This window comes from Pteropus medius, unplaced genomic scaffold, assembly GCF_902729225.1.
Source record: "Pteropus medius unplaced genomic scaffold, Ma_sr-lr_union100, whole genome shotgun sequence".
In the NCBI taxonomy this organism is placed as follows: Eukaryota; Metazoa; Chordata; class Mammalia; order Chiroptera; family Pteropodidae; genus Pteropus; species Pteropus medius.
In genome coordinates, this window is record NW_024349519.1 from 6,051,777 (window position 1) to 6,065,347 (window position 13,571).

General features: G+C 34.0%; 1 protein-coding gene across 1 annotated transcript; it reads right to left on the bottom strand.

Annotated features, from left to right (window-relative positions):
- Positions 1 to 10,044: 10,044 nt before the first annotated feature.
- Positions 10,045 to 10,395, bottom strand: LOC120618605 (oocyte-expressed protein homolog). Its single transcript, XM_039882864.1, has one exon. It carries the CDS (start codon positions 10,393 to 10,395, stop codon positions 10,045 to 10,047), a length of 351 nt encoding a protein of 116 aa, XP_039738798.1.
- Positions 10,396 to 13,571: the final 3,176 nt, after the last annotated feature.

Sequence of the window (13,571 nt, forward strand, 5' to 3'; positions counted from 1 at the left end):
CCTTCATTTTTTAGCGAGCTTTCTTTATATAATAGCAGAGATGACCACAAGTATCTCTAAAGCTAGGAGTCCTAATAATGAGAGCCTTCTTCCCCATTGGTTCCAGCAGAAGTCCCAAGACAAGCCCTGATTGTCCAAGACTGTGTCACATGAGGAGTAGAGTCAGTCCCACCCAACCCACATAGACTAAGGGTGTTCCTATACAATATATCTATTTTCGGTTTGGAGTCAAAATGGAAATTGCCAAAAAAAGTTTAAGCTCTCATTTCATCATGGTTAAAGACAAGACTGAGGCAGTTGAGCAGGATGCACAGAAAAAATGGAGATGCAGCACCAAACAAAAAGAAGCTATTTCCCATAAAAAGCAATTTTCACAGACTATTTGCAGAACATGCGAAAAAAGCGTAAAGCCTCTTCAGAAAGCTGTTTGATAAGCACTTTTACTTTAACAATGTAAGCAATTACAGTCAGTACTTTAAGTCCACAGAATGAGTTAGGCACTATTTTAAAAATTACTTTTATAAGACCCAAATTTTAAGAACCCTTAGGTTATATTATAGATAGAACCAATTAATAATTTCAGTTAAGATCTGAGACCTAGATTAAGCCAACCAGAAATAAAACAGCTTTTATAGATTATAGTCTTAAACAGATTCCTTTCTGGGAGAGTTGCAATTTTCAACAGGACATCTTTTCAGATGCATGGCTTTATGTGAAACAACCTTTTATAAAGAGACGGTACAGTCTGGTCAGAGCTTTATGTGTATGCTCAAAAGTTAAATACAAAACAGACTTTGAGCAAACTATCTGAAAGAATTTCTATCATATTTAGCGCTATGCATCAGGCACTGTTTTAAAACCACTACAAATATAAGCTAATCTCTTTTAAGTAGGCATTATTTGCATCATCATATAGATGACACAGTTGAGGCACAGAGAGGTGAAGAAATATACCCAAAATCACACAGTCAATAAGCACAAGGATTTAAATTCAGGGAAACTGGCTCTAGAATCTATACACTTAGGCTATGATGCTTCTCTCAACAAGCATTCAAACTATGTTACCACTTTATCAACGAGGAAGGTGGATTAAATTTCATAATATTTACATATGAATAATAGTTTGTCTTAGAACTATTCTTTCTAAATAACTTTTCTGAGGTGGAAATAGTCTTTGGGAGAGCCAGCAAATTTTACAGGTAAAGCTTAAAAGAGTAAATATATTATGTCCAAGGACCTTTAAATGTTTTAAATGTTTTCACTTGGAAGTCTCGTGAGATATCAAATTTACCTGTCCCAAACTGAACTCCTAGTCTTCCAGATTGACTACACTCACAGCCTTTTCCATCTCTTAATGTTAACTCCATTCTTTAGCTCAGGCCAAAAAATCTTGGCATTATCTTTGATTCTTTTCCTTATATCCCACATTCAAGACATAAGCTGTCAGCTTCATCTTTAAAATTATTCAGACATATAAAGCTAATCCAGTGCTATCACCTTGGCCCTGGACACCGTCATCAATAATTACTGCAACCGACAACTACGCTCCACAGAACCCTATGTATACTGTTTTTTTCCTATACATACATACCTTTTAACTTAAAGAAAGCACTTTACAGCTTCTCATTAGCATATCCAAATTGCACTTTGGGGACATTATTAAGAAGAATAAGAGTCACTTGAACTCAAGCACTGCAATACCATGACAGTCAATCTAATAGTCAAGACAGCTGCTAGGTGACAAACAGCATATACAGCATGGATATGCTAGACAAAGGGATGATTTACATCCTGGACAGGACAGAGTGAAACAACACAAGATTTCATTATACTACTCAGAACAGTGCACAATTTGAAACTTACGAATTGTTTATTTCTGGAATTTTTATTTAATATTTTCGGACCATGGTTGACTGCCGATAACTGAAAGCAGATATAGAGAAACCATGGATGAAAGCAGAACTATTGTATGTAAGGTATACAACGATAATAGCAGAAGGTGGGGAAAATGGAACTGTATTGGAGGAAATTACATAGATGGTAACAAATCACAGACAGAAATGAAGTACTGGAAATGATACATTTCCAGTAAAAAAAAATACTCTCTAAATATACTTTTCTCTTCCTAAATTCTTTAAAAGATATACCATTATATAAAGCAATAATTATAACACAATTGTTGAGTTTATAATATATATGTAATACCTATGACAATAGTGCAAATAGCAAAGTTTCTATATTCTAGTGGAATTTCATCTGAAATTGATTGTGATAACATGAATACTGTAATCCCTAAATCAACCACTAAAAATATTATTTTTAAAGTAAAAAAATGAAAAAATTAAAATGATATACCATAAAATACCTACATAAGACAAAAGAAGGCAGTAGAGGAAGAACAGAAGAACAAAAAAATAGATAAGTAATACAGAAAACAAATAGCGAATTGGCAGATGTAAATCCAATCATATTGATAATAATATTTAATGTGAATGGATTAAACACTCCAATCAAAAGTCAGAGATTGTCAGATTGGATAAAAAAATAAGATTTAATGCTAAGCTGTCTATAAGAGACAAACTTTACATTCAAAGACATAAATATACTGAAAATAAAAGTATAGAAAGATATCATGCCAACTAACCAAAAGAGAGCGGGAGTGTATATACTAATAGTCAACAAAATGGACTTTAGGACAAAATATATTACTAATGACAAAGAGAGACATTTTATAATGATAGAAAAATCAGTTTATCAGAAATATAAAACACTGCAAACAAACACATACTTATCAATAGAGCCCAAAACACATAAAGCAAAACTAGACAACTGAATTGAAGGAATAGACAATTCAACAATAATGTTGGATACTTCAATAACCCACTCTAAAAAATAGAACTAGACAAAAAATTCAAGGATATAAAAGAATCAATATCATCATCCAGCTTGACCTAATACAATGGAACAGTCCGTACAAAATTGGCAGAATGAATACACATCCTTTTTAAGCACACATGTATCATTCTCCCAGATAAAAAAGATGTTAGGACATAAAACAAGTCTCAATAAATTTACAGGATAGAAATCATGCAAAGTGTGTTCTCTAAACACAATGGTATTAAATTAGAAATCAATGACAAAAGAAAATGAGAAATCTACAAATATTTGGAAATTAAACAATATACTTCCAAATACCCCATGGGTCAAAGAAGAAATTATAAAAATTAGAAAATATTTTGACCTGAGATACCAAATTATGGGATGTAGCTAACAGTGCCTAGAGGCAAATTTACATATTTAAACACCCATATTAAAAAAGATGGAAAGGTGTCTTTCCATCTTAAGAAACCAGAAAAATAAGAACTGAACCAAAAGCGAGCAGAGGAAAAGAAAGAATTAAGATCAGAGTGGAAACTGATGAAATAGAAAACGGAAAAAGTAGTTGGAAAAAAAATCAATGAAAACAAAAGTTGGTCCTTTGAAACGATCAACAAATTGAGAAACTTTAAGATATACTAGGGGCGGGGGAAAGACAGAGAGACAGAGACAGAGAGACAGAGACAGAAGGCACGAGTGGGCGAAAGGGAAGGAAAACACAAATTACTAAAATCAGGAATGAAAGAGCAGACATCTCTACTGACATAAAAACTAAAATGATTGTTAAGGAATTCTGACCTCTTCATCTCCCTTTCTCTCTCACTTTTAAGAACCCTTGTCATTACATTGAGCCCAACTGGATAATCCAGGATATTCTCTCCATCTCAAAGTCCTTAACTTTATCACATTTGCAAATAATTTCAAAATTATTGATATAAAGTCATACATAATAACCTCGTATTAACTTTTTAAATCATTTAGAACAAATAATTATTTGTGTTTTCTCTCTTTTTTTTCAGTCTCACTAGAGATTTATCAATTTAATTTTAGCTTTGTTATTCTTTTCAACTATACATTTGTTATTTTTCAAATTTCTACTTTTATCTTTATTTTTTCCTACTTTGACCTTTTGGAGTTTATTTTATTGTACTTTTTCTAACTTCTGAAATGATGTTTAGATCACTGACATTCAAGCTTTCTCATTTTTAGCATAGAAATTAACCTCTGAGTACTATTTCTCTGCATTGCTCATTTTAATAAATTGTATTTTTATTATTCAGTTTTTTATATTATTAATTTCCATTGCGATTTCTTCTTTAATCTATGAGTTATTCGGTGATGTGTTTATAAATTTCTGAGTATATTTTTTACTCGTATAAGTTTCTAGCTTAATTTCATTCTGATCAGAAAACATACTATATATCCCTTCAAATGTGCTTAGGCTATATTGCTCAACAAATGGTCAATTTTAATAAATGTTCTTTTTAACTTTAAAATACATGGACTCTGCAGTTGCTGAATGCAATAAAATTCAGTTTGTTAATTTTATGTTCAAATCTAGGTCCTGATTTTTCTTTTCTATTCTATCAATCACTGAGAGAGAAGTTTTAAAATCTCCCACTATGATTATAGATTTATCTAATTATCCTTTTAATTCTGTGTCCATTTTGCTTCTTTTCTCGAAGCTCTTACCAGTCACCATAGAAATTTAGAATTTTTTATATTTTCCTGTGAATTAGACCTTTTTTTGTTTGGAAGTGCTCCTCTTTATCTCTGGTCATTATTTTTGCCCGAATAACTATATCAAGCTTTCCTTTGGTTAGTCATTCTGTACGATATATTTTTCATATTTTCACTTTCAATCTTTCTGTAGCCTTTTGTTCTAGTTATGCTTCCTGTATGAAAAAATATATTTGAGCAAAATATATTTGAGCATTTAGTTTCAATCTAGCTCTACTTGGGAGAGAGAAATCCCATGGTACTTGAAGGGAAAATGTAATATGAAGAATTATTAAGTATAGCAGGGCGTTAGGGTAATGAGGGATTGATTAGCTAGTAAAAAGCAAAGAGAATTCTAATGAATATAGCAGACGTAAGGAACAGCCTCTCCTCGAGGGCTGAGAATGTCCGAGGAAAAGTGCACTTCCCACCCTTGCCACCTCAGGGCTGAGGTAACAGCCATGGCTCACTGGATCTGCCCTCCGGAACTTACCAGAAATCCTCACTGTAGGGTGCTGGGCAATGCTGTTTCTGGGGAGGCATCTCGGGTTAGGCACTCTGCTACAAAGCCACCCAAGAAATGGAAAGCTGCTGGCCACTGGTTGCTGCTGGCTGCCACGCACTGCAGGAACCTGGTGCTGGAAAACGGGCAAGTGCCTGAGGCTGCAGAAGCCATGAGCATTGCAGGAGCCAGATCCTGGAAAGCGGAGCATGCTGCAGGATCTCCTGCAACGTGAGCACCGTAGTACTGGAAGTAAAAACTCTTTCATTCTGCAATGTTTCTCTAGCGCCCTCTACTGACAAAGCTTCGGCGCCATCTGGCAAAGAAAAAATATTTAAAAGGCCCAGAACCATTTTCACAGAACAGAAAAAAAGGGTAAATGTGGACCTGAGGCAAATGGATAAATAGCACACAGAGTCCATTTATATTTTAATGTTATTACTCATATCTCTGAGTTTAACTCTACCATCTCACAATGTGCTTGATATTTGTTCCACTTATGTTCCTCTTTACTCCCTTTCTTGTCTTTTTTTTTTTTTTTTGGTTAAGTATTTTTATTATTCTATTTTGACCCCTCTATCAGTTTGGAAAATTTACACGGTTTTGCTGCTGTTTTAGAGTTTATTCTCTGATTACAAAATACATTATTTTACTTAAAAATTCTTAATAGCTTTTTATTAAGGTATCATTTACATACCATAAAATCTACTTATTTTAAGTGTACAATTAAAATTTTTTAATTTTACACAATTGTGAAACTCTCACCACATTTTAATTTTAAGACATTTCTATCACCACCACCACCCCCAAAAAAATCTTGTGACGAATTTACACTTACTCCATTTCTATCCCTAGTCCCAGGCAACCACTAATCTGCTTTCTATCTCTATAATTTTGCCTTTCTAGAAATTCATCTACATAGGATCACACAAAATGTGGTATCTTGCGTTTGGCTTCTTTCGCTTAGCATAATGTTTTTGAGGTTCATCCATATTATAACATGTATCAGTACGTCAATTCTTTATATTGCCAAATAGTAGTCCATTTTATGTCCATACTACATTTTGTTTAGCCACCATCATTTGATGGTCATTTAAATTATTTCCACTTATTTGGCTATTACAAATAAGGCTTCTATGACCATCTGTGTTCAAGTCTTTGTGTGGACATATATTTTCATTTGGGAGGGAATAAAATATTCAAGAGAATTGCTGGGTTGTGTGGTAAATCTGTGTTTAACACTTTAATAAACTGAAAAACTATTTTCCAAAGTTGCCGCACAATTTTTCATTCCTGCTAGCAATGTATGAGGGTTCCAGTTTCTCTACATCCTCATCAACACTTATTACTATCTTTTCTATTATAGCCATTTTTGTGGATGTGAAGTGTTATCTCATAATTTTAATTTGCATTTTCTTAATAACTAAGGATATCAAGCATCTTTTCAAGCACTTACTGACCATTCATATCTTTTTTACTGAAATGTCTACTTAAATCTTTTGCACTTTTTTTGGTCTTATCATTAAGTTGTAAGAGCTCTTTATATATTGTGGATATAAGTCCCTTGTCGAATATATGATTTACAAATATTTTCCGAGTCATGGTTTGTCTTTTTATTTTCTTACTATGGCTTTTGAAGGGCAAATTTTTTAATTTTGATGAAGTCCAATTTATCGATTTTTTTCTTTCATTAGTTGTGCTTTCGATATCTTATTCAAGAAATCTTTGCCTAACCCAAGACCATGAAATTTACTCCTACGTTTTCTTATAGAATTTTCATAGTTCTAGCTCTTACAGTTATGTCTATGATCCACTTTGAGTTTATTTTTGTGTATTATATGAGGCAGGGGTCTAAACTCATCATTTTACTAGTGGATATCCAATTGTTCCAGCACTATTTGCTGAAAAACAAATTATCCTTTCCTTAATTGAATTACCTCAGCATTTTTGTGGAAAATCAATTTACAATATAAGGGTTTAATATTTGGACTCAAAAACACATTCTTGACTTGTCAAATTCTAGTGATAATTAGTACTTCTCCCCAGAGTACCTTAACTATATTTAACCTCCTTTATTGATTCATATTCTAGTGTTACAGTGTTTTAATTTCTCTATATTTTGAATTTCTGTCAAATATTATTATTTTATACAATTCATGTTTACTCAAGAGATTTATTCACATATTTAGTGTTTTTCTCTTTTTCATTTTCTTGTATCTGAGAGTTTCTACCCACGACCATTTTCTTATTTTGCCTAGAGTATTGCCCGTTAGTATTTCTTATAATATGGGTCTGCTGGTGATGAATTATTTTAATTTTTATTTGTGTGAAACATTCCTGAAGAATATTTTCATTAGGTATCATGGATGAAAAAGGGGTGCTGTAATAAATCATAAATTCCAAAATGGACAGGTCATGGTGAGTAGTCATGCCTTAGGCATATAACTTTTTAAGTAAAAGTATTTATCCATTGTTTAAGCAAGCCCTATCCATTGTTTTGCCCATCTAGGCTAACATACCTTTGAAATAAGCCATCACCACCTTCAAGAGAGCACATAATCTTAACTACCCTACAATCCAATCCCTGCCTTGCTTTCTCCAACCCCCAAGTAATCTTTACGCTCCCTTCTTAATCTCAAATGCATCAACGAAACTGTAAAACTGTTCTTTTCCGGAGCATTTGAGATCTTGCTCCCTAGTATGTCCTCAATTTAACTTAAATAAACCTTTATAAAAATTCTCTACAGATTTGGATGTTTCTTATTTGGACAGTACAGAATTTTAGTTTGGTAATTGTTTTTTTTTTCAGCTCCTTGAAAAAATTATTCCATTATCTTCTGGTTTCCGTTGTCTTTTTTTTAAGTATCTTTTATCTTTGGGTTTTTATATTCTGGATATTCTCTTCCAGTTCTATCTTCCAGATCAATAACTATTTCTTAAACTTTTCAAAAATTCTGTGAAACCCTTGCATTGAGTTCTTAATTGTTTCAGAATGATTTTTTTTTTTTTGGTTTAAACAAGATATTTATTTTCTCAAAGTTCGGGAGCCTAGAAGTCCAAGATCAAGGTATTAGCAGGCTTGGTTTTTTCTGAGGCCTCTCACCTTAGATTGCAGATGGCTGCCTTTTTGCTCTGTCTTCATATGGTCTTTCCTGTGTGCTTGCACCTATCTGTATCCATTCTTTCCTCCTCTTCTTATAAAGACACCAGTCATTGAGAAAAGGCCTGCCCATGACTTCATTTTACCTTAATAGCCTCTTTAAAGCCCCTATCTCCAAATACAGTCACATTCTGAGGTAGAAGGGATTAGGACTTCAACATGTCGATGTGTATAAAGGATAGAAGGAGAACAGAATCATTTAATACTTTAATTTTGAATTTGAGGGAAATTGGAATAAGTTTCCAGCATAACTCTCTTCTATTAAATAACAGTTTAAAATGTTCAGTGTATTTGGAAAAACCTGTAGGAATACTTATCGGATTTCTACATAATGAGAAAAAGTAGGAGTTCCTCAGCTTAAAAGTAAGGGGTGAGGATGAGGGGAAGTCACACAGAAAACAATAACTGGTTTAACTACATACAATAAAAATTTTTCATACGCAAAAAATTTGAGAAGCAAAGAAGTAAAAAATATTAGTTATAATGGATAATTATTTGTTATAAAACTTATACAGACATTAAAGTCCTTATATTCAGAATTGAAAGAAGCAATGATAAGAATGAATAAAAGGAAAATGTAAAATTATTTTTACAAAAATGTGAAGCAAAGTAGGAACACAATCAGTATCACTTGTAATCAGAGAAGCACATTCGAAAAGACCTTTTGCGTGTTTAAAATCCTTACAAATGGCTATAATCCATTAATGCTAAGAGGTGAAGAAACTGCATGAGTTAAATCAACTCCAACTTTATATCTGAAGCCAGAATTCTTGGCAACCTCTCCCCAGAAGAATCCTGCTTCCTGAAAGTGGAGGCAGCAAGGGTTGAGGCTGTTTAGCAGAAATTGGTCATAGTATTGTAACCAGTAAAGGAAAAACAACGCAGCCTGCAGCCCATGCAGGACACTTGTGCAGGCCTCAGGGGAAAAGAAGACAGACACTTTCCCTGGTACAAGCTCTCCTGGACCCCCAACTCTTCTCTAGTGAATCACAGCAGCCAGCAGAATGAGTGCCAATTGCCTCCTTTCAAATTGAAACATCCATCCATGTGAACAGAGGAAGGTTCCACTCTAAGAAGAAAACTCACACTTGGTGCTACTCAGGGGCCAAACCAGCAGCGTCAAAGTGAGAGCTTCAAAGAATCATCAACATTACCTATGAGCTTGTTAGAAATGCAAATTCATAGACCCAATGTACTGAACCAGAATCACTTAAGAAGGAGCCTAGGAAATTGTGTTTTAGCAAGTTCTCAAGGTGATTGTTCAACATGTAATGTTTGAGAACAAATGATGCAAAAAAAAAAAAAAAGCAGACTGACCCCGCATCTTGGGCCCCTGTGTTTGAAGGCCTGACTCTGACCATAAAATCGTAAAAGGGTTAGTAGATTCAGAAAGTAAGAAACAAACAAAAGTGGAGCGACTACCTTTTAGGCCTTCTACCCGCACTGTACATCAAGACATGAATGAACAGGGACAATCTTTTGTAAATCTGCTTAATTTTAAGTGAGCAAAGATCTTTATGTCATTGGACAAAAAGGAAATTCATTTCTTTACTAGACCAGAACTACAAACTCACATTCACATCAAAATAATCAAACCACTACCCATCAAGACAAAGGGAAAAAAAATGCAAAAATTCAAGGATACTCATTTTTCCTGAACTTTAGTAGCAGAAACAGGGCTGTTCTCATAGTGCTCCTGACAATGCTTATGCAACCAGATGCTGGGGAGTCTGGACACCTCATGCACGGCCTTCAAAAACTCTTCAAATTGTTTCATCTTCTCAACTCAGGCACGATGTTTCTGGTGCCTTGATGCCACTCTCAAGTGCACGACTTTCACTTGATTTTGTACACAGAGATGCCTGAAGATGGTGATTTTAGCCAAGTTCCTCGGGTTTACTAAGTCCACCTTCATCCACTCCATTTCCGGAATCATGGCTCTGTCTGAGCCGAAGAGCGACTCAGCAACCGTGCCTCCAGGTAAGACACCAATGGGGTCTCTCAGTTTTTGCACAGGAAACCGCCACTTCCAGGTATGAATCTGTGGCGGTGGAGGTGGTAACCTCAACAGCCTGTCCAGGGACCCAGCAGGCATGCATTCGTCTCCCTGGTCCACAGCACCTGCGTGGTCCGCCATGCTAACAACCCAAGAGCAAGGTCTAAGCCGCTCTCCAGAATGATTTTCATATCTAGAATTTGTATTTTTTTAATTTGCGGTTGACTAAGGATAACTACAAATTCTTTGTTACATGTCCTATTGAGAGATGGAGTCCAATTCCTCTCTCTCTGAGCTGACTTTAATGACTCGTTTGGTCAATAGAATGCATTGGAAGTGATATTCTGGGATTTTCAAGGCTAAAATATAAGAAGTTTTGATGCTTTTACCCAGGTATTTTGAAATGCTTGCTCTAGGGACATTTAGCACTCAAGAAGCTTCCCGTGGGAGCCCAGCCATCATGCTGTAAAATCAAGCCACATGGAGAATAAGTAGGCACTCCTTCTAAAGTTCTAGCTGAGCTCCCAACAGACAGCAAGCATCAACTTGTCTGCTGTTATCCAGGCAAATAAGTTATCTTGGCTATCTGACCCATTTAATTCTTCTGATAACTGTAGCCCAAAGACAATTCCAGAGTTTGAATTCAGACATGGAAACAGATTAAAATCACTGCTAGATTAGACTCAGTGCTTCTCTTTCACCTCTCTCTTTCATGACTTCCTTCTACCACCACCTTGTTGTTATTAATCCCCAGAGTTTTGGAAACTCTGTTTTTCAATCTCGTTTCCCGACACTCTTTTTTTCTTCTTTTTCTGGACATGAAAGCATCCATTTTAGCCTTATAAAGAGGAAATGGGAAATGGGGCTGAATGTATATTAATATAATTGGAATTTATGAGAGAAAACAATGTACATGAAATATGCAAAAGATTGAAAAGAGTGGTTTTATTTTTTTAAGACCAAATTTTATGAAGTTATCCTATAGAGCTAATGACCAGTGATACAGAACTTATACAAACATAGAAAAACAAGTATGCCAGTTATACTGCCATGATATGTTGGAAATTACTTGGCTTACTAAACACAAATATAAAGAAATCTTGATATCGGTGAGGAAAGTTGATGCCTTTTTTAGTCTAAGGCTATAATATTTGTTTTTCAAGGAAATACTATTTGACTCATAGCTTAAATAAGGTACTGAATTAATAAGATGTTTTAGGACAAGATATAATTTTCAGTGGAAATGATTTGACACAATATATAAATCTAGGTACTAACAAGCTATGTTATAATGAGTTTAACATACAAAAACCTACAATGGAATGTTTTCTAGGAAACCTCTGAATTCGGGGAAAACTTTTTTATGCAATAAAATGCATGATAATAATAAGCACTACTTTATGTATTATGCATAATATTTTAAGTTTATTTTGTTTCCTATGCTTAATGGGCAGTAATTATGTAATGTATTACTGAATGCTCACTAAATGTTAATTATGCATTAGGTATTTTTCAGAAATTTTATTTTTATTGATTAGGAAAAATAAAATGTTTTCTCTAAATTTTAGGTGAGTAAATTCTAAAATGGTATATCTTTTTATTATTTTCATATAACTACATATTAAGCCATCATTTCCCATATACAACTACTGCTACTGATATATCCTGTCAAATGCTTACTATGTACCAAGTACTATTCTAAGCGCTTTAAGTATATTTTCTAATTTAATCTTCTCAAGCATCCGAGGAGATATGCCCATATTACAGATGAAGAAGCCAAGTCAGAGAATTTAAATAACCTACATGTTTTATGGCTGTAATATTAGATGATGCTTCAGTTTATGCAGAGTATAAGTAACACATCTTACTTAAATTATATAACTTAGATTGGGCTTTATTTTACTATGCTCTTTTCCTAATACCTTTTTTAATGACTGTTAAGCACGTTAAATTAACACCAGTAGAATCCCTGACACTAATACCTAGAGATTATGATAACATTAAAGATTAAAGGTTAATTTGGCTTATTGTGAAAGCTTAAATTCCAGTGTAAATGGAAAAATAATACCTATTTACCCTGATAAAATCTTACTGTACTAGTCTTTTAAAACCCACATTTTCATTTTCATAGCAAATGTCAGGAATTCCAAAGTTGGACCTGAATGTTTTACAGCTGCAGTATTAGATGATGATCTCAGTAGGAGCACTTCCAACATTCTGCATTTGTCTTATACTGTCAAAAACCACGATAATTGGTTTTTAAAATCCTTGCTCACAAAGACATCTGTATTTCTATGTTCTATGTACTATAAATAATAGTTTAGCTTGGAAAATGTCAAGCCTCTTTTTAAATAGAACCTCTGTCTTCTTTTTAATAGAAAACAGAAAGCATATTTTGCATTCCTTCACTTAATTCTTATCTGATAAACCCAAACATGTAGCTTTAAATAATGCATGTCCTCTCCACCACACTATTTGAAATTAAAGAATCAAGTTGCAGATTTACATCAAATTATAAACTGCATTTGTTTTTTAAAAATCTTTTGAAAAAAAATCTTTACTTGAATAGACTAGAGAAACGATGATTCACACCATAATTTTATCTCATGAAACTATAGCAAATCTCTTTTTGGCTAACATCCCAGCCAAACTCTAAGTGTGACTTAAATTTAGATGGAACATAGCTGTCAGATTCTGTACTCATTTTAAGTTTCTTAAATCTATACCTAAGTGCTGTATTTGACCACCTGTAGCCGCCAATTATGGAGAAGACTGAAAATAAAAGCACTTATGATTTTAAGTCCTAAGTTGTCAATCACTTTTTGCTATAGTTCGGGGAGATGCAATAATTATATCAACCACTATATAATTTTTGCTTTTTCATTCAGTTCTGTGTGTTTCAGTACCTAGCATAAAAATTTTTCTTTAATATTAATAGTAGCAAAATGAAGAAAAATGGCTATAATTTGAGAACCTACTATGTGCCATCTACATTACATACATCATTGCCAATCATCTTCACAATCCTGGAAGACAGATGTTGCCCATAGACAAAGGTAGTACTCTTCGTTCTAGTCCTTTGAGCTCTAACTCAGTCCACAAGGGGGAGTTTCTATGGTTTGATTTGGTTTGGTTTAAGGAATATTGTAGTGGCCATGGCTAGTGGCTTAGTGTGTGGCCATTTATCAAATGTGTTACCAAGACTGGGATAGCAATAAGAACTAAGAGCTAGTGCTATACCTTCAACACTGAACCAGCTCTTTCTCTTCTTTTCAATTCTGCACCCATGAATTTTTGGAAGTCACACTTAGTACTTG

What these genes read in the sequence shown, in the direction of transcription:
- LOC120618605 (XM_039882864.1), bottom strand. Translation starts at nt 10,395, where the DNA reads ATGGCGGACCACGCAGGTGCTGTGGACCAGGGAGACGAATGCATGCCT.